The sequence below is a fragment of the Chrysochloris asiatica genome, unplaced genomic scaffold (assembly GCF_000296735.1).
Source record: "Chrysochloris asiatica unplaced genomic scaffold, ChrAsi1.0 scaffold00017, whole genome shotgun sequence".
Lineage (NCBI taxonomy): Eukaryota > Metazoa > Chordata > Mammalia > Afrosoricida > Chrysochloridae > Chrysochloris > Chrysochloris asiatica.
The window spans coordinates 28,036,794-28,056,772 of NW_006408535.1; the positions used below are offsets into that span (position 1 = coordinate 28,036,794).

General features: G+C 46.3%; 2 protein-coding genes across 6 annotated transcripts; one reads left to right on the forward strand and one right to left on the reverse strand.

The window, feature by feature from the left end:
- The first annotated feature begins 853 nt into the window (after positions 1-853).
- TM9SF1 (transmembrane 9 superfamily member 1) lies at positions 854-19,929 on the forward strand. Of its 4 annotated transcripts, XM_006835395.1 has the most exons (10): positions 872-902; positions 2,798-2,947; positions 3,033-3,210; positions 3,611-3,725; positions 3,900-4,032; positions 15,172-15,536; positions 16,170-16,791; positions 17,064-17,249; positions 18,516-18,789; positions 19,522-19,915. In XM_006835395.1, exons 1-10 carry the CDS (start codon positions 872-874, stop codon positions 19,913-19,915), a joined length of 2,448 nt encoding a protein of 815 aa, XP_006835458.1. The 4 variants fall into 4 exon arrangements, with proteins under 4 accessions (XP_006835461.1, XP_006835458.1, XP_006835459.1 ...); XM_006835398.1 differs by lacking the exons at positions 15,172-15,536; positions 16,170-16,791; positions 17,064-17,249; positions 18,516-18,789; positions 19,522-19,915 and adding an exon at positions 4,445-4,764 and having other exon boundaries at positions 854-902; XM_006835397.1 differs by lacking the exons at positions 872-902; positions 2,798-2,947; positions 3,033-3,210; positions 3,611-3,725; positions 3,900-4,032 and adding an exon at positions 14,575-14,857 and having other exon boundaries at positions 15,381-15,536; positions 19,522-19,929.
- Positions 5,656-8,083, reverse strand: TSSK4 (testis-specific serine kinase 4). Of its 2 annotated transcripts, none has more exons than XM_006835399.1 (4): positions 7,686-8,083; positions 7,133-7,347; positions 6,386-6,779; positions 5,656-5,939 (listed from the first exon to the last, which is right to left on the reverse strand). In XM_006835399.1, the coding sequence occupies exons 1-4, from the start codon at positions 7,908-7,910 to the stop codon at positions 5,760-5,762; spliced, it is 1,014 nt and encodes a 337-aa protein (XP_006835462.1). In that variant the 5' UTR covers positions 7,911-8,083; the 3' UTR covers positions 5,656-5,759. The 2 variants fall into 2 exon arrangements, with proteins under 2 accessions (XP_006835462.1, XP_006835463.1); XM_006835400.1 differs by having other exon boundaries at positions 5,716-5,939; positions 6,386-6,749; positions 8,019-8,083.
- Positions 19,930-19,979: the final 50 nt, after the last annotated feature.

Below are 19,979 nucleotides of genomic sequence, written 5' to 3' on the forward strand. Positions count from 1 at the left end.
TTAAAAATGGAAAGCCCTGAAGGCCTGGTGAAATGTGACTTCTTTTCCTTTTAGGTGTTACCTGTGTCCACATCCACAATGGAATGAATCTTCAAACTCTAACTCAAGGGTTAGAAACATTTGCAAAGGCCCAAGTTGAGCCGGAGGTCCAACCTTGTGGATGAGTCTCATTTGGAACATGAAACAGGAAGGCATTTTTAGGTGTCTGTGTAAATTATTAAAGTGTATTTGTGTGTGAAAGAATGTGTGTTGTTTCAGTTAATTTTTTCTAGTGTGTGAGTAGAGTCCCTGGGTGCTGCAAATGGTTAAGTATTGGAACTACTAGCCCAAAGGTTGGCAGTTTGAACCCACCCAGAGGTGCCTGGGTAGACAGTCCAGACATTCTGTTTCTGAACGATCATAGCCTTAAAGCCCTATGGAGGGGGGCAGTTCTATTCTGCACACTATGAATTGGAATCAAACAAACAAGTGTGTGACCTGAGGTTCACTGCATCAGGTTCTGTACTCTATCCCTACCCCCTTTCCTGAGCTCTGCCAAGGTTAAAAAACTTTAGAACTCTTCCACTGGCTCCATTACCCTGCATAATTCCTTCCAGCGAACAAATACTTTTTTGTTGGGTGGGAGAGCAGCCTACTTAAGAGTTGAAAATGAAACGGCCACTTTAAGAAGAAGAGCGTGTCTGTCGAGCTGATGGCTCCGGTAAAAAGGTAGAAGTGGCCTGGTTTGCTTCTGTTGATGATGTCGCCGCTGTACTCTTAGGAGCGATTGGCCACCGTTGGGCGCTGAGTGATGAGGCTGCTCTTACCAAGAGCTAGGCGGAAGTGTGGAAGCCGCCGCCGTGGGGTAGAGGCTGGAGAGGCAAGAGTCGCGATGAGTGGTCTTGGCCGACTCTTCGGGAGGGGTGAGCCCAGATGAGACTGGTGTGCCGGAAGGTGCCGGCCAGAGGTGGGGTCGGGAGAGGGGAACTGCCGCGGAGCGTGTGCTTTGGAACCTAGACCGCGATTCTGGGCAGGGGAAGAGACAGCAGACTCTGGAAACTCCAGCGGATGGCAGTGCTAGGCCCATCTCTGCTGCCAGGGGGACCCTTGCTCTCGCCTGTCTTCCACACCCCCACCCCCACCCCGATTAGGGGGACTGGTGACTATACTGGCTCCTGATGTATGACTTGGGGGCAAGTTTCCACCTGTCTTATCCAATCCTTTCCAAAACGCTGATGTTGACAGGCAGGCACAGCTTTCTGAAGCTCGTGTTGGGTGAAGGAAGACATGTTTGAACAGGTATTTACAACTTAGTATAGTAAGGAGCTCTGGTAGTGTAGTGGTTACCAATCGGCAGGAGAAAGATGAGGCTTTCTGTTCCCGTAAAGATTTACAGCCTCAGAAACCCTGTACAGGGTCACTATGAGTCGGAACCGACTCCACGGCACATAACAACAGAGAGGTGTAAACCTGGGAAAGGTTAGTGGTTCAAGGCTACTTGGGGGTGCCTCTGAAGAAAGACCTGGTAATGTATTTCTGATAAAACAGCCATTGGAAATCCTATGGAGCACCGTTCTACTCTGACACACATATGGTCCCATGAGTTTGAATCTACTCCATGGCAATTGGTACTGTTAGCATCTCAAGGGTGAGATGTTGGTAGGACACCAGGGGAACATAGAAGTAGGGCTTGGAGGAGTGTGATCCAAAGGCTTCCCCAAAAGTTAGAAGTTTGAGATAAATCAGGAAGTGGGGATAGTGTGCACAAACATAGGGAGGAAAGAATATGTTCAGGGAAAAAGAGTTCTGACTGCCTTGTGGCTGAGTGTGCATGATCAAGAAGAAGGGGAAAGTGGAAGGAAGTGTGTGGATGGAGAGGTATACAAGGGCCAGACCATGAACAACCTTGTATGTCTTGGGATTTTATCTTTTAGGCAATGGAGAGTGTAAGATGATTTTAAACAAGTGAGGGATGTTTCGCTTGGGGAAAACAAAAAACTCAGTGTGATCCTGTGTAGTCAGAACCTTGAGCAACTTTGAAAAATTGATGGCTAACTTAGGGGGCAGCGAGTTTATATTAATGGGGGAGGGACAACTCAGAAATGGCTGCACAACTTGAATGTAATCAGTGTCACTGAATTGTACATGTAGAAATAGTTAAATTGGTGTGTGTTTTGTATATTCTCAAATAACAATTATATATATATTTATTGTCAAGTGCCTTTGAGTCAGTTCCAACTCATAGCAATCTTGGGTAGGGTTTCCAAGAAGCAGCTGGTGAATTTGAACCGCTGACCTTGCTGTCTACTGCATTATCCCACAGTGCCACACCAGGACTCCATATATATATATATGTATATCTAAACATCTGGAAATAACTTGAAAGGCAACTTGGAATAGCAAAATGGATCCTAGCTTTGGAAGTCAGACTGCCCCATTTCAATCCTACTTAATCTCTTACTAGTAAATCCTAGTGTGGTGCTGTGGGATAGTGCACTGGACCGCCAGGTCAGTTTGGATTGCAAAGTCAGGAGTTGAAATTCACCAGCCACTCCTTGGAAACGCTATACAATAGGGTCAGTTAGCAACAACAACAAGAAGTAATGACTCTGGACCAAAAAAATTTACCATCTTTGAGCCTGTTTTCACATTTGTAAAGTGAAGATAGAGCATTGTATTCTATTGTAGGAAGTCGTTTAGGTATTAACAATAACATTAAAGTGCATAGAACAGTGCCTAGTGTATGCTGTGCACTCGATGATTGGTGGCTACTGTTTTTCCTTCACACAATATGGGCCGACTCCATTGAATTCTTCAGGGAAAAAGGAGAAGGGGCCAACCCCTGAAGAGGCAATACAGAAACTAAAGGAGACAGAAGAGATACTGATCAAGAAACAGGAGTTTTTAGAGCAGAAGATTCAACAGGAGCTACAGATGGCCAAGAAGCATGGAACCAAGAATAAGAGAGGTAATGGGGGGAGGGAGCAGATAGGGAGGACACAGGGGAAGCCAGGTGCCTCTGGCTCTGATGTTCAGAGTGTGGAATGGGTCAGCTGCCCTGCAGGCTTTACGGAGGAAGAAAAGATTGGAACAGCAGCTGGCACAAACGGATGGGACATTATCCACTTTGGAGTTTCAACGTGAAGCCATTGAAAATGCCACCACCAACACAGAAGTGCTTCGTACCATGGAGCTTGCTGCCCAAGGCATGAAGAAGGCCTACCAGGACATGTGGGTACGGGGGAGGAGAGAAGGGGCCACAGGCTCTGGGGAGAATGGCTTGGCATCACACCTTAAATCTTAAAACCTCTCAGAATGTGAATTTACATGTATAGATGCTTACAATGGCTAGACCTCTATGCCTTCTTGCTTCCTTGCTGGCTAAGGCATTCCAGGGAGGAAGGATTATTTCTCTGATTCTTAAAGAATCTGTAGGGAAAAGAGTACAACAAATGGGTTCTTAACCATTTCTCAGACCAGACATACCTCTACAGTTTCCCAAGGATGTCTTCTACGTGGTCGTCATGGGTTTACCAGAGACTGAAGGCACAGTCAAGATGGGCCTCATTCATGTGAAATGGGAAAGTCAGAGCTTGTTGCCTGATTTCTTGGCTGTATATCTTGTTCTCAGGGACATTGACAAGGTGGATGAATTGATGGCTGACATCACAGAACAACAGGAGTTGGCCCAGCAGATCTCAGATGCCATTTCTCGGCCTGTGGGGTTTGGAGATGATGTGGATGAGGTAATTAGGGATTAGGGGGTCAAGGAATATGAAAGTAAGTCTGGGACCAGCCAGAAGAAATGCCCAATAGAGAGAGGCCCTTTGGGCAAACTTTGATAGGAGACTACAGAAGTGATGTGTTTTGGAAAGTAGTTTTCTTTCTTCATCTTGAACAATCTTGCTTCCTATACCTAGGATGAACTGTTGGAGGAACTAGAGGAGCTGGAGCAGGAAGAATTGTCCCGGGAGTTGTTAAATGTGGGCGACAAAGAAGAATCCCCAGTTGAATTGCCCAGTGTACCCTCTTCACATCTGCCTGCCGGGCCAGGTACTCAGTACTGTTCTGTGACTTGGAGGACCTGAGACGGGCATTGATATATGGGAAAAATTATTCCTCATTTGACCTGACTCAGAGGAGCTAGGCAGAGGCTGCTGCTACAATTGTACAAATACCAGTCTGCACAAGGGTGTCTACACAAGGGAATGAGCACTCACTGTGGAATGGTGCACTTAGCTTCACCTCAGCTGCAGGCTGATTTAGGCTAGGCGCATGCTAAGAGAAAGTGCTTCTAATTTTCATAAAAGCACAATGGGAATTAGCAGCAGCAAGAAGCAGCTCATCTTTAGATTTTCCTGGGGAAAGGTACTTCAGCAGGCTGTGTATTATAGTGGGGCTAGTTGGAAGTTGCTGAGGTCTTAACATTTCTCCTTTTATTCCCTGGGTGTCTTTCTCCCCAAAGCTCCCAATGCAGATGAAGAAGCAGCATTAAAGCAGCTGACAGAGTGGGTCTCCTGATGAGTCTGGACTTACTTTGAACACCGCTTTCACTGGTCTCTTTTCTTGAAGTGCCAAGTGGTGTGAGCTAAAGGTACCTAGCCTATTTAGGAGATCCTGCTGAGGGTGGTAGTGTGGCCCTGTCTGAGAACGGGGTCTGCTGCCCTCCCATCCCTGGCTCAACTCTGAAGAGAGGTTTTGATGTGGGAGAAGCCCTGGGCTGCATTTTCTTTGAGAGCAGTTGCCATGCATGCCCTTGTTGCAAATAAAAGTGGGCAGATGGAACCCTGGTGTCTATGCTACCTTTTCTACACTTGTAACGTTTTCATAGTCCTTGTAATAAATCAGGAAGTGGGGGAGGAGGGGTATTGGAACATAAAACAAATAAATGGGCTTTGCCAATGTCTTAATCCACTTTGTTCAGGCAACACTGTTTCATCTTTCAAATTGGTTTGTCCTAGAGCTGCCTAGTGCTTGAGGTTAAGAATAACTTTCACCTATTATTTATCTTAAAATCATATGGCTTCTTCTGTGAGTTTTTTTTCATCTTTCTTCCAGTCAGACTTTTGTCAACACAGTCCATGATTTATCATCCTTTTTCCTTTTGCAAAACAAGTTTATTAGGAAGGGAGTGGATGGAAGTGGTGAATGGCTTTTCTTTATCTAGAATCCATTTGTAATAGCTTTCATTACTACTATATCCCTTGGTTTGAACTCTGTCATTTCTGTGTTTGAGAAGAATTGTGTGAGTAGCCCTAACTCACTGGAATTGTCTTGATAATGATGAAGGCGGTATTTGGAGAGAAAAGCAATCAAGTATTTGGCACACCCTGATATCATCCATTTGTCTCAAAAGGGTGGGGAAAACATTCCTTTGGATTATAGACAGGGGCAGAGTCATAGCCAAAGCAAAGCAGTTAGGGCCTTTGTCTTACTGCTTGTACCTTTAGAGAGCACAGAAATGTAAAATGAAAATGTACTTAAAATAATGAAGCTTCCCAACAGGGACTGTTAATCTGAGTACACCATTGCCTTCCCTCACATGGGCCACATTGTGAATTACAATGTCTACATAAAGGAATCAAGTTTACAGATTCTGGGCAGGAATTCACCTCTTGCCCTCAGCAGAGTTCCCTGCTAGGGTTCCCCTGAGGAATGAATGCTGTTGACCTCAGCTGATGAAACTAAATCAGAATTAGATTTATTTCTCTTATAAATAAGATTTTAGCTCTAGGCCCTCCTGCTTGAATTGTCTCTCATCCCCCGCCCCTCACCCATGCTCAGTTCTTGATTTCCAAAGGTTGGCGATTACTGGTGCTTGGGGGCTGGCACATGGTCTCAAGCAACCTGATCTCATGGGTGGGCTGTTCAGGCTGAAACTTGAGTACCCAGGGATCCTTGATGATGTCGAGGATGGTGGCACGCTTAGTAGCTTGGCGTAGCATCTGGAGGACCAGGGTCTAGGGCAGGGGAGAGAGAGGTCTTGGCTGAGCTTGCCCCCCATTGTGCCACACAGGCAATGAACAGCTGGACCTAAGAAAGAAACAGGATAGCCCATCACACCACTCTGACGAAAGGTGACGTGACCCTGGTTTTATACTGGAGAGCCAGACTTCTGTGCATTTGACTCTCTGGAAGGGAAGGGAGGAGTTCTATGGGGAGTCCCTTACATTAACCCCCACTTCAGACCTAAAGGGATGAGGATGGCACGGCTATCGTTCGCATTTAAAATCCAGAGTCCAGTGATTGGTCCTATAAGCCCTACCCACTATATAGGCAGGGACTAGAGGAGATGGATCTGGTGCAAAAGCACCTGCTCCCAGGTTGTGAGGCCTAGGGTAGGTGGGTATTCACCCCTCCCTGTGGGTTATCCATGAGGCCTCAACCCTCCTGGGGAAGCCAGCACCTTGCATTCCTGGGAGATGGTGCAGTTAGGTGGAAAAGTGACCTCCTTCTGAGTCTCTCTCAGCAGCTTCTTGAGATTGGTGTCATCAAAGGGCAGACGGGCAACCACTAGGGTGTACAGGATGACGCCCATGCTCCAGGTGTCAGACAAGAAAGGGCTGTAGGGCAAGCCTAGCAAGATCTCCGGGCAGGCATAGGCAAAGCTTCCACAATAGGTCTGGCTGAGGTGGGTAAAGCAGCTCATCTGGCGATAAGAAGGGCTATTACGCACAGGCTGGTTAGGAATCACCATCTTGGCGAAGCCAAAGTCCGATATCTTCACATTCTCCCGCTTGTCCAACAACAGGTTCTCCAACTTTAAGTCCCTACCAGCAGCAGAAAGGCTGGGCGTCAGGCTGGGGAGAGGGCTAAGTATTAGACTCGGAGCTGAAGGGCCAGAGGTTAGAGATGAGGAAAGACAAAGTGGTACAGAGAGAGGAAGAAGAGCAAACCCCAAAAGAGAAAGGGTGTGAGAAAAGAAGCGTCCCTAAGGACCACTGGGTGCTGCCTTTTGTATTTCATACTGGGCTCTGCACCCCTGGGTATTTAATGTCTTGGACGAGATGGCTAAAATAGAGTGGATGAACGGACCTAGGTACTCAGGAGACAGGTCAAGGGAGGTGGGGAAAGGGGCCAGAAAATGGGAGATGTGCATAAACCCCCCCCTTGAAAGCCCAAAGGCCCCAGGTGCAGGTGGCAGCACCCTCACCGATGCACAATGCCCTTGCTGTGCAGGTAGGCAATGCCTAGTGTCATTTGGGAGAACCATTTGCCAGCAAGAGGCTCAGAGCAGGCTCCATAGTGCTGGATCCATTCAAGGACGTCACCACCCTGAGCTAGTTCCAGAATGATGTACACTCGGGATGTGGTCTCGATGGCCTGGTAGAAGTTGATGAGGTTCTTGTGCCGCAGGATCTTCATGACCTGGCCCAGGAAGAGGGAAGGGAGAACTCTGGTGGCCACACCCCCAGCCTCTCTTACTTTCCCACTATGACCTACAACTTTGAATGAACTTTTGAGAGCCCCAGAGGGCTGGCACAGAAGTACCTGGTGGCCTGGAGGGAAACCTTGTGTTGCAGTTTTACTGTCTGAGGGACTGGAAGTGATTGGATGGGTGGGAAAAAGGTTGAATTTAAGGAATTTGCCTATTTGCGGAAACAGTTCTGTTTTGGGGATTTATGACCCCACCCTCTCCCAACTACTCCTGAGAGCAGCAGTTTGGTACCAAGCTCGTTTCCTCTTCAGCGCCCTTCCTTTCTCACCTGTATCTCACGAGGCAGGAACTTGTTAAGATAGTCTTCAGAGGCCTTCTTTTTTGAGATAATTTTGACAGCTACCATGACTTTCTGCTTTGTGTAGTAAGCCTCATACACCGTCCCATAGGAGCCATTGCCAATGACCTTGCCCACCTCGTAACCATACTCCTCCATGACAGAACGGTAGGCTGGAGTGGGTGGTGCTCCCTCCAAAGTCTCTCCCTTCCCCATGATGTTGGACTTGCTGAGAGAGGGAGCTTTGCCACCTGAAGTCTCCTGTCACCTCGAGTCACTGAGACTATAGGGTACCCTAAGTGAAGCAAGTCTTCGAATGCTTGCCTATGAAATCACCCAAGTCTGGAATGCTAGGCTCAGCTCTCCACTAGGAACGTGGAGGGGAAAAGTTCTTTTTGTCTCCACAGGCTGTTGTTCCTTCCTTCTCTTAGTTACGGAATTCCCCGAGGTACCACAATCTGCACACATCACAATCCATCTTCCATTCACCATTGGTAACTAAGTTTGAGAATGAAGTGCAGTTTAGAACATATTCATTCCTGGAGGCATCTTCCACTATCTGGTGAGACTTCCCCCATAGATCAAGCCCCTGCATTCATTCATGTTTATCAAACACCTACTATGTGCCAGGCAGTGTGTGGAGTACTGGGATAAAATAAGTAATCATGCCAATACTCTATACCCCTTCAGTTTATAGTCCGGTATGAGACTGTTACAGAGAATCTCAAGGTAGGATGGAACCATGTTCTAAGGAATCAAACCATGACCCTGAATTCTCTGTATTTCTTCGCATCCTTCTGGCCATTTGTTTTCATTGGAGGCTAATCTTCTACCACCCATTCCTTAATCAAGGGTCCTATTACAGGCCTTATTTTCTCAGAACTTCAAATCCTCCCTTAAGAATCTCATCCAACTCAAAACCTCAATTACTACATTTATACTGACTGTTCTCAATCTCCATCTTTTCCAGATACCTGTAAAGTTCTCTCCCAGGCACCTTCAACTCACCCTGTCCTGGCTTTGTTTCCCAGTCTATCCTTTCTGCAAATTCTACACTAAGCCAAACCCAAACTACTGCTATCGAGTTGGTTCCAACTCACAGTGAACCTATATAGGGTTTCTGAGGCAGTAAATCTTTATGGGAGCAGACATTCACATCTTTCACCCACAGTGTTGCTGGTGGGCATCCCCCCCACCAATTCAATTATCATCTTTTATCAGAAGTTCCCTTTCCTCAACACTACTCTGCCAGAGACCCATCTCAGAGGAGCAGACAGCAAACAAGTATATTATACTTGACTGTAGTTATGGTTACAGTGGAGTGTGTTTAGAATTACTATTGCTCTGTACACTGTTGTTTTATGCACTTTCTGCATGCCTGTTTTAAAAATGCACAACAAAATTAAACAATGAAGCCATCCCTCTATCATGGTGGGGTAAGTGACGTGCCTGACCTGTACCAGGAAGTTAGCAGTCCAACACCTAACCCAGTGTCACCAGGGCTCCGTAAATTCTATACGGTGGTTGTTGTTAAGTACTGTTGAGTCAGTTCTAGCTCATAGCAACCCTGTATAGAGTGTCCAAGGAGTGGCTGGTGGGTTTGAACCACCGACCTTGCAGTGAGAAGTTCAGTGCTTATCCTACACCAGGGCTCCAAATTCCATAATAGTTGTCCTTGGAATTTAGACATTAGAATGCCATCTCAGATCCTTTCCTTTGCCTCAGTCTTCACATCCAATTTGACACCAAATCTTCTCTTATCTCCTAGTTATCTCTTTAATAATGCAAGCCCACTGGCACTCCCTTAGTACAACAAGCCTCTGTCATTTAACTGATTACTTTAGCAAGCCTTCAGTACCCCTCCAATCTATTCAGCCTGAAGTCCAAAGGATACACTTGGTTTTATTCCCATTTAAAACAATTTGTTTCACCATTCTTCTCCAGGATCAAAATTTTTCATATTGCTTTAAGATATGACCCTGCTTACCTCTCAAATGTTATCGTTCAATATACACACAGACACCAGGCACAAACACAATATTGCAGCCAGATTGAATTGGTTCCCCTCCCTCTGTTCTTTTCAGGAATTATCCTACTTGTCCTTCAGGATTTAGCTTGGGAGTTCTTTCAAGGAAACCTTTACTGACTGCTCAAGCCCAGGACCGAACACAGCGGCTATAATTTTCTTGCTTGCATCTCCTACTAGGCTATTAGGGGAGGTTGACTGCCAAAAGATGCATTCAGAAGCTGTAACGTTTTAAAAGAGTAGAAGTGGGCTGATTTGGAAAAAGCACAATCACTGGGCAGCACTGAGGACCCAACTGAGGTTGGAGGAAATGACATATAGACATATCATTTATTATTGAAATTATTTTAGTACCTGGGCCATATAGATGCTTGAATATTGGCAGTTGAATTGACCCAAGTTGACCCAAGATTAGGGTTCAGCTTGGAAACTTCAATGAAAGAACAAAGGATGAAGCATCAAGAACACAGGCAAAACTGTAATTGGAATGTGGAATCTACACTGCATAGATACGAGACAACAAGCTAGAAGAAGGCCAAGGGGAGGTGGGGCAACAAATCTCAGTGAAATGGAAGAACAAATTTGGTGGTAATGACAGTAACAGGAGTCCTGGTGTGGCGCTGGGGGGTATGCACTGGACCACAGGTCAGTGTGAATGGAAAGACTGGTGATTCGAACTCACCCAGTCACTATTTGGAAACCCTATATATACATGGTTGCTGAGTCAGAAACAACTCAGTAGCACTTTAACAACAGTGAAAAAAGCAGGAGATTGTGGTCAGAGAGGAATAATTTGAATTTAAGTTTTGTTAGTTTGTTTTTGTGGATCGAGGAAAGAACAAGGGAAGAATATAACTCTTATTCTTATAGTCCAAAGCACTATTGTTGTTGTTAAGTGCTGTCAAGTCGGTTCCAACTCATAGCCATCCTGTATAGGTTTCCAAGGAGCAGCTAGTGGGTTTGAATCGGCAACCTTGAAGTGAGCAAGCAGTCCACAGTGCTTATCCTACAGCACCATACCAGAACTCCATTGTTGTCAGGTGCTGTCAAATTCGTTCCGACTCATAGTTATCCTAACACAGCAGAATGAAACACCACCCAGTTCTGTGCCCTCCTCACGACTGTTGCCATGTTTGAGCCCATCATTGCAGCCAATGTCAATCCTCTTGTTGAGGGTCTTCCTCTTTTCTGCAGATCCTCTACTTTACCAAGCACGTGTCCTTCCCCAGGAACTAACTGGTCCTTTCTGATTGTTGTTGTTGATGTATCCCATCCAGTCGGTCTCTTCTGATAACATGTCCTAAATACATGAGACAAAGTCTCGTCCACCTTGCTTTTAAAGAACATTCTGGCTATACTTGTTCCAAGACAGATTTGTTCATTCTTCTGTAGTCCATAATATAGCCAATATGCTTTGTCAACATAGTAATTTAAATGCATCAACTCATAAATCAAATGTGTCCACCATTGTTGTTGTTGTTGAGTGCCATCGAGTTGGTTCCGACCCATAGCGAATCTGTACAGGGTTTCCAAAGAGTGGCTGGTGAGTTTGAACAGCTGACCTTGTGGTTCAAACCAACTTTGCAGTCCAGTGCATTAACCTACAGTGCTACACCAGGACTCCACCATTATGTGCCCCCTAAAACAAGAGCAAAACTCCTAGATTATACCACATTTATAATAGATTATACCCATTTACTGATAGTCTGACCCTACTTGGCATCTTAGTTCTGAAGTTCTAAAGTTGAAAACCAGATTAATATCCTCAATCTAGCAAGATGCAGTTGTCGAGGGCATACCATGGTAGGGAGGTCAGTCAGTTCTGCCCAGTTTCTAGTCCCACAAACTGGTCCTGCTTACAGATAGGTGACTTGGGGGCAACTCCATTCCATAATTATGCATAGCATACGTTCAGTTCATTTGAGGAACAGATAGTAAACTGCCTACTACATAACATTTTGGAGTGAGAACCATCTCGATGGCACTTAATAACACCACTACATACATACAGAACATTGCTACATTCGGAAGATACAAGATGGATAAATTAGTCTCCCTGTGAGGAGTTAGCAAGCATTATGGATTGAACTGTGTCTTCCCCAAAATACATGTTTAAATCCTAACATCTATGCCTGTGTGGTTATAATCCCATTGGAAATGGGTTGGCTTTGTTATGCAGGATTGGTCTAATGTATATCTTGAGTAGATCTTTGTAGAGATAATAGAAATTGAACACAAGCAAAGAGACACCAAGGACATGAAGACCGCCCAGGAGCAGAAGTTCAAAGAGAAAAGCATCTTCCTCCAGAGCCAGCAGAGAGAGAAAGGAAGCCCTCCCCTAGAGCCAGTCCCCTGAATTTGGAAATCTAGCCTCCTGGGAGAAAACAAAAGTTGTTAAAGTTAAAGTTGTTGACTTATGGTATTTTCGTGATAGGAGCGCTGGATAACTAACACAGTCAGGGAGACAGGTAAAATAACAGTACATTGAGATAAAGTGCTATAAACAAAACCAAGGTGATATAAGAGGTTTCATAGAGAAGGTGACATTTGCACTATTTAAAAAGAAGGCATTCTCTCAGCCGGTTAAGCAGGGAATGGTAGATTGGGCAATTTTGGTAGAAGGAACAATATGAGGTTTGCAGGCTTGAGAGAACATAACTTTCAGGGAATTTCATGATTCCAATTGAGTACAAAACAAGGTTCCAGGATGAGAATGGACCTAGAAAAGTAGTGAAGATCTTTGTCTGAGAAGCTGCATATGCCAAGTTATTCTGATTTCATTCTATATACTCATGGTCTTAACTTTCAGAGCACATCAAAATCAGTTTGTTAAACAATACTGAAGCCCATGCACCTCTTCTTCTGAATTTCTAAGTTGGTAGAAGCTAGGTGTTTCTTGTTTTAAATAAATGTCAGCTGAATGTGATGAATGTCACAGTTCGAGAATAGAAAACCTTTAAGATTAAAATAAATTCATGAATTAAAGCCTTCTAGCAGTAGTATGGAAAATGGACCCAAAGGGGAAGTGACAAGATTTAACAAGGTAGCTGTTACAATAATAAAAAAAAAAAAAAGGTAAAAGAAGATGTTGCTCAAACCAAGTGACAGTAGAAGGTAAACATTTGGAAGACAATCAAGAAATAAGTACCTGGGGATTGTGACATTGATTTGAAGGGTGCTTCTGTGTGCTGTTGAGTCAGTTCCAACTCATAGCAACCCTTTTCTAGGGTTTCTGAGGCTGTGAATCTTTACAGAGGCAGAAGAAAGCCTCTTTCTTCGATGGAACTACTAGTGGATTCAAACTGCTGACTTTGTGGATAGCAGCCCAACGCATAACCTACTGTGCTACTTGAAGAGCTGGCACTAGAAAGAGACTTTAGGGACCAGGTAGTTGTCAGTTAAAGATGATTCCAAAGCCACCCAAATCACTTTTCTAATTGCAAAACTGATTTTGCAATTTAAAAACTCAACACCTTACTTCTTGAACCTTGCCCAGTCTGCAGAGAAAAGGGCTAAGTCAGAAAGGGCAGAACCACAGAAGTGGATAAAATGAGCTTTTTAGGTCAGCACTTGCGTTTTTGCACTGTATTTCTTCCCTTGGAGAAAAAAAACAAAAAAAACCCAAAACCATTACCATCAACTCAATTCCACTCAGACAGAGTAGAACTTTGTCCTGAGGGGTTCCAAAGTTGTAAATGAATCTTTAAGAAAGCAGCCAGCCACATCTTTCTCCTGTAAAGTAGGCTGGTGGGCTCTTATTGACCTTTTAGTTAACAGACAAGAGCTCAGCCAGTGTACCTACCAGGCAAAAGACCTTACATCAGCTTCCTTACACCATGCTCCCAAGTATCTACAGGGTAGTCAATGCCTCAGGAACTGATCTCCATAAGATAGATCTTCCCTGATGGCAGATCCCCCATAATCTGCAGTACAAAATTAAGAAGCCCAAACACATAAAAAGAATTGAAAAAGACAGACAGCAAGACTCCAATTTGCAATTACCCTGTAGGGCTGCCCAACTCACAGGATAACAGGGCAGAAACTCTCTCTGCATGCCTCAGCACCAGACAGGGTCGGGCTCGCTATCGTCGGGGACCGTACGAAATGGAAGGCCTCCAGTCCAGCTTCGGGAAGATATTTTTATTTATGTATTTTTGGCTGGGAACATCCATAAGGGATGGAAGTGGTGTGCGGTGAGACTAAGCCTCGAAGTTCCGAGCACGACGATGTCCACCCGGTTTGGTGGTGGTGGTTATGTGCCGTGGAGTCGGTTCCGATTCATAGCGACCCTGTACAGTTTCCGAGGCTGTAAATCTTTACGGGAGCAGAAAGCCACATCTTTCTCCCGCGGAACAGCTGGTAGTTTCGAACTGCTGACATTGCGGTTCGCAGCCCTATTCGTAACCACTAAGCTACTAGAGCTCTTTCCACCCGGTTTAGGGGCCGTGATTCGCCTCTCCGGTCTCCTCCTCAGCAACCCGTAGGGAGTCCCACAGGTTCAGCAGGCAGACGCTTCCGAACATACACTAGGTGCGGGTTCAGCCACTGCCGGTCCCCCCGTCTCCCAGGGAAACGTCTAACTGAATCTGATGGGTGTTGTATGCAGCAGGCACTTCCGACCCAGGCGGCCCGGGGGCTACTCTTATCCCTAAGAGGCGTCGATGTCCTCGCAGCCAGGCCTCATCTGCACCCACTCCGCCGAACAGCAACCGTGAAACGCTCCGGAGGCGCTGCCCCATTTAGCATCCAGGAAAGCTTTCCGCTCGGCTGAGGCCCCAGAAGATGAGGGCGGAAGTGGTAAGACTGACGTGTCAGGCTGTTCTCCTGAGCGCCGGGAGGGCTCCCCGCCGGGGCAGGCCTAGAAGACCTTTGCGGGGCCCGGGAGCTGGGCCTGGCCTCCGACTGCAGAAAGCTTCATTGGGGAATAGTTGGCCAAGCAGAGTGCGGCGCCCCTTATGGGGTGGCCGTGGCCACTGTTATCAGGCGCAGCGGCAGGCAACCCAGTGGAGGTCGGTTGTCAGGTCCTCTCCAACCCGCCGCTACCGCGCTGCTCAGGGGGAGACCCCGGCAGGAACCCAAGGGCAACTACGGGGCCGTAAAGGCTGCTGGCGCCGCCTCGGCCAGCCCTTCCCGCGCGGTGAGGACCCCGGGACTGTGGCGGGCAGGGACCTGAGGCGTGAGGCTGCGTGATGTTGCCATGGGAACGGGCTGGGGCCCATGGTTTAAGACCCCGGCGGGTGGGTAACAGAAAGACTTAATTTGGGGTAGACAGGGCAAAAAGACGCGATGTGTTGTGGGGTGTCTGGATGTGACTCCCCGCTCCCCTCCTCCCCCCCCACCCCCTCCCCCGGGCGGAAGGTTGCAGCCAATGGGTGTCAATTTGACAAAACAGACCTAGGTCGTCATGAGTTGATTTCCTGGTTTCCATAACTGCAGGACTACCCCATACAGGTCTTTCTGCCTTAAGGATGACAATCCTAGGGCACCCTCGAAGTTGGAGCTGCCAGTGGTTGCCAGTCTTGCTGCTGCTGCTGCTAGGCACAGACCGTGGGCCAGGGGTGGAAGGTGTGACACACTACAAGACCGGCGACCCTGTCATTCTGTATGTCAACAAAGTGGGACCCTACCATAACCCCCAGGAGACTTACCACTACTATCAGCTTCCAGTCTGCTGCCCTGAGAAGATTCGTCACAAAAGCCTTAGCTTGGGTGAAGTGCTGGATGGAGATCGAATGGCTGAGTCTCTGTACGAGATCCGCTTTCGAGAGAATGTGGAGAAGAGAATTCTGTGCCACCTGCAGCTCAGTTCTACACAGGTCAGCCTGTCCACATGGCTGTCATTCAGGGGCTAATAATAGGTTTTCAGAGTACATTATGGTGTTCAGGTTTCCTTTACAAGATTCCATGGATAGTGAGTTACAGAGTTGATATCAGAGCTCAGGGCTCCTGACTCCAAACTTCTCTGTTGGTAATAAGGCCCCCATGGTTCTCTATGGTTCTTTCCTTTCATACCCAACTCTCAACTTTCTTGACTGGCTACTTTTCCTTTCTATTTAAACTTTATCTGTCATGCTTTTTCTTTAACAAATCTTATCTTAGGGCAGTTTTCCTTAGTCTACTCCAGACCTTCTTATTACACTTTGCTTTTTGAGGGGGAACAACAAGACACTAGAGCAGATATGAGATGATAGGCCCTAATCTGATGGTCATCAAGGGACATTTGGCAGTCTTGAGAGATCTTTGATTGTTGTTACAAGGGTGGGTGCTAGTGGCATCTTGTAGGAAGAAGCAGGGATGCTCCATTCTGCAATGCACAACCCCCCCCCCCCATACACACACACCAAAGAATTATCTGGCCCAAAATGTCAGTAGTAACAAGGCTGAGAAATCTTGCTCTGCTGGTCCCTGGGGAGGCCTTGTCTGACAGATTCCTGGCTTATTCTTTGTAGGTAGAACAACTGCGCCAAGCCATTGAGGAACTATACTACTTTGAATTTGTGGTAGATGACTTACCAATCCGTGGCTTTGTGGGCTACATGGAGGAGAGTGGCTTCCTGCCACATAGCCACAAGATAGGACTCTGGACCCATTTGGACTTCCACCTAGAATTCCACAGGGATCGAATTATATTTGCCAATGTCTCCGTGCGGGATGTCAAGCCCCACAGCTTGGATGGGTTACGGCCTGACGAGATCCTTGGCCTTACTCATACTTACAGTGTGCGCTGGTCTGAGACTTCAGTGGAGCAACGGACTGACCGGCGCCGTGGTGATGATGGTGGTTTCTTTCCTCGAACACTGGAAATCCATTGGTTATCCATCATTAACTCCATGGTGCTCGTGTTTTTACTGGTGGGTTTTGTAGCTGTCATTCTCATGCGTGTGCTTCGTAATGACTTGGCTCGTTACAACTTGGATGAGGAGACCACATCTGGAGTTTCTGGTGACGACTTTGACCAGGGTGACAATGGCTGGAAAATCATCCATACAGATGTCTTCCGCTTTCCGCCATACCGTGGCCTGCTCTGTGCTGTGCTTGGTGTGGGTGCCCAGTTCCTGGCTCTTGGCACTGGTGAGGTGATAAGAATTAACCAGGGATATCTCTTAAGGGGTATATCATTTGTTCAGAAATGGCCTGTGGATCTTCTCTTTTTCCCAAGGTGAGGGGCAGACCTGAGAAATGAGAGTGGCTCTAGTGAAGATGAATATATTGTGAATTTTCTGTACCACAGAGTTGGGGGGTATTGTTTTGCTGGAAGCAAGCCTTGGGTCTGGGAGGAAAGGGGCTGATTCCCCTGTGCTGGAAGAAGGCCCTAACACAAACTTTACACTGTCACCTTGCAGGCATTATTGTGATGGCACTGCTGGGCATGTTCAACGTGCACCGTCATGGGGCCATTAACTCGGCAGCCATCTTACTGTATGCCCTGACCTGCTGTATCTCTGGCTATGTATCCAGCCACTTCTACCGGCAGATCGGAGGCGAGCGTTGGGTGTGGAACATCATTCTCACCACCAGCCTCTTCTCTGGTGAGAACTTCCCTTTCTCCTTGGTGGGCCAACCTAGACTTAGGAACTTGGAGCACATTATGAAACCCAAGATAGAGTGAGGCTTTGAGGGGATGAATGAATACCGGTAGGCAAGAAAAAAAGTCAATAAGGAAGAAGAGAACTGTCCAGAAGACAAGGACGTATGTTTTTTAATAGTTAAAAATTATTAAACCCTTAAAATAACCTAGAGATTGTACTAAGTGCTCTACATTTCTTTATCAAATTAGGTAGGTAATATTTTCCCCATTTTACAGACGACAAAATTGTACAGATGGCGAAATGACTTCAGACTGGCTAAATAAATAGCCTGCTCAAGATTATAATCCTAAAAAGTAAAGTACCAGGTTTCAGACACAGGAAGTTTTACTCCAGAACCTGTATTCTCAACCACTACACTAAAATAACCTTCTACATTAAAATGTTGTTGTTATTAAATGCTGTAGAGTTGATTCTGACCCATAGTGATCCTGTATAGGGTTTCCAAGGAGCGGCTGGTGAGCTTGGACCACCCATCTTTCAGTTCAAACCGACTTTGTAGTCCAGCACATTAACCCACTGCGCTATATCAGGACTCCTGCATTAAAATAACTCCCTTGAATTGATGCCCCCCCTCTTTTTTTCTTATTTTGGAGGGTAACCCCATGCAACTTTTCATACCAACTTGCCTTTTCAAAGGCAGTAGTAATCTGTACTCAGGATCTTTCCTGTTCTCAATCCTGTCTAATTTAAATTCCATTACATTTATTTGTAAACCAGGTGTTTCTGAAAATAGGGCCTTACACTAAAGGAATATGTCATCCTAAGAATTTCAGATCCCTGAAGGCAGGTGGGTTTTGTGTCACTCTTATATCATTACGTAGCAGCTGCCCTGGTGTGGTGCTGTAGGATAAAGCACTGGACCACAAGGTCGGTTTGAATTGCAACGTCAGTGGTTCAAACCCCACCACCTGCTCCTTGGAAAACCTATACAAGTTTGCCTGAGTTGGAATTGACTTGATGGCAGTTAACAACAACCATCTTGACCCTGAATGACATTGGATAGGGGAGGGTGCGTTGGTAAGATGAGGACGAGGAACAATGGGACATGGGTGAGTGCCAGTAAGGGGAGCAGGCTTTGTGTGGACCTCCAGGAGCATGGGTGTACCCATAGAGTGGTTAAGTTACTTTACTCATCCCCTTCTAGTGCAGTCTGAGTGGGATATAGCTCCTAGTGCTGACCTTTCCTCTGGGGACATATCCCTGCAGTTCCTTTCTTCCTGACCTGGAGTGTGGTGAACTCAGTGCATTGGGCCAATGGTTCGACACAGGCTCTGCCAGCTACCACCATCCTGCTGCTCCTGACGGTTTGGCTGCTGGTGGGCTTTCCTCTCACTGTCATCGGAGGTATCTTCGGGAAGAACAATGCTAGCCTCTTTGATGCACCTTGTCGCACCAAAAACATCGCGCGCGAGATCCCAGCCCAGCCCTGGTATAAGTCTACCCTCATCCACATGACTGTTGGAGGCTTCCTGCCCTTCAGGTATTCTTCTTTGATTCTGTGGTCACTTTCAAGTCCCTGACCTTGATTTTTCCTTTCCCTACCCACTCTATACCCCAACCCAATTCAGTGATAATGTCTGGGTCAGCTACAGCTAACATTCAAAGGTCATTACCTGGTTTCTCTTATCTCTAAGCAGAACTGAGCTGGAGTTAGTTCAGATATGGGAGGGGCTCACTTTTAAAGCTCTCCAGAGACACTGCTTCCTTCACCATCTTCCTGGTTTCTGACTTTAGTGTCTACAAGCCTCATGTGGGGCTTAAAGCCCATTATTCACTGATTACTAAACTTGTTGGTAGTTCTTTGTATCAGGCAGGTAACAGCAGAAAATTAAACAAGATCCCTGCTCTTAATCTGTCTCATATTCTTAAAATGACAGCAGCTAATTATAGGTAAAAGGAGCCCTGGTAGCATAGTGGGTTACAAACTGGGCTGCTAGCCACAAGGTTAGCAGTTCAAATCTACCAGTGGCTCCGTGGGAGAAAGATGAGGCTTTCTGCTCCCATTAAGATTTACAGCCTCTGAAACCCTATATAGGGTCACTATGAGTCTGAACTGACTTGGTGGCACACAACCACAATTATAGGCCAAAGAATCCCCTATGAAGCCAGGGAATAGAACAATTTTTCACAGTGACATAGCAACATTGTGTCAGATCATTGTGCTGACAGTGCACAGTCCGTTAATTTGGTATATTGTTTCTTCTTTCTACAGTGCCATCTCTGTGGAGTTATACTACATCTTTGCCACAGTCTGGGGTCGGGAGCAGTATACACTGTACGGCATCCTCTTCTTTGTCTTCGCCATCCTGTTGAGTGTGGGTGCTTGCATCTCCATCGCACTCACCTACTTCCAATTGTCTGGGGAGGATTATCGCTGGTGGTGGCGATCTGTGCTGAGTGTTGGCTCCACCGGACTTTTCATCTTCCTCTACTCAGTCTTCTACTATGCCCGGCGCTCCAATATGTCAGGGGCAGTACAGACAGTAGAGTTCTTTGGCTACTCCTTACTCACTGGTTATGTCTTTTTCCTCATGCTGGGCACCATCTCCTTTTTTTCTTCCCTAAAGTTCATCCGTTATATCTATGTTAACCTCAAGATGGACTGAGTTCTGAGTGGTAGAACTCCTCTCTTAAGCCCTTTCTTCATGCCCCTTTGATTTCTCCTACCAT

Coding starts and splice junctions, on each gene's coding strand:
- TM9SF1 (XM_006835395.1), top strand. CDS start 872: ATGAGTGGTCTTGGCCGACTCTTCGGGAGGG. Junction 903..2,797: donor TGGCCGACTCTTCGGGAGGG/GTGAGCCCAGAT, acceptor TGAATTCTTCAG/GGAAAAAGGAGAAGGGGCCA. Junction 4,033..15,171: donor ACATCTGCCTGCCGGGCCAG/GTACTCAGTACT, acceptor TACCCCATACAG/GTCTTTCTGCCTTAAGGATG.
- TSSK4 (XM_006835399.1), bottom strand. CDS start 7,910: ATGGGGAAGGGAGAGACTTTGGAGGGAGCACCACCCACTCCAGCCTAC. Junction 7,348..7,685: donor TCCTGCCTCGTGAGATACAG/GTGAGAAAGGAA, acceptor TTCCTGGGCCAG/GTCATGAAGATCCTGCGGCA. Junction 6,780..7,132: donor AGCAAGGGCATTGTGCATCG/GTGAGGGTGCTG, acceptor CCCTCTCCCCAG/CCTGACGCCCAGCCTTTCTG.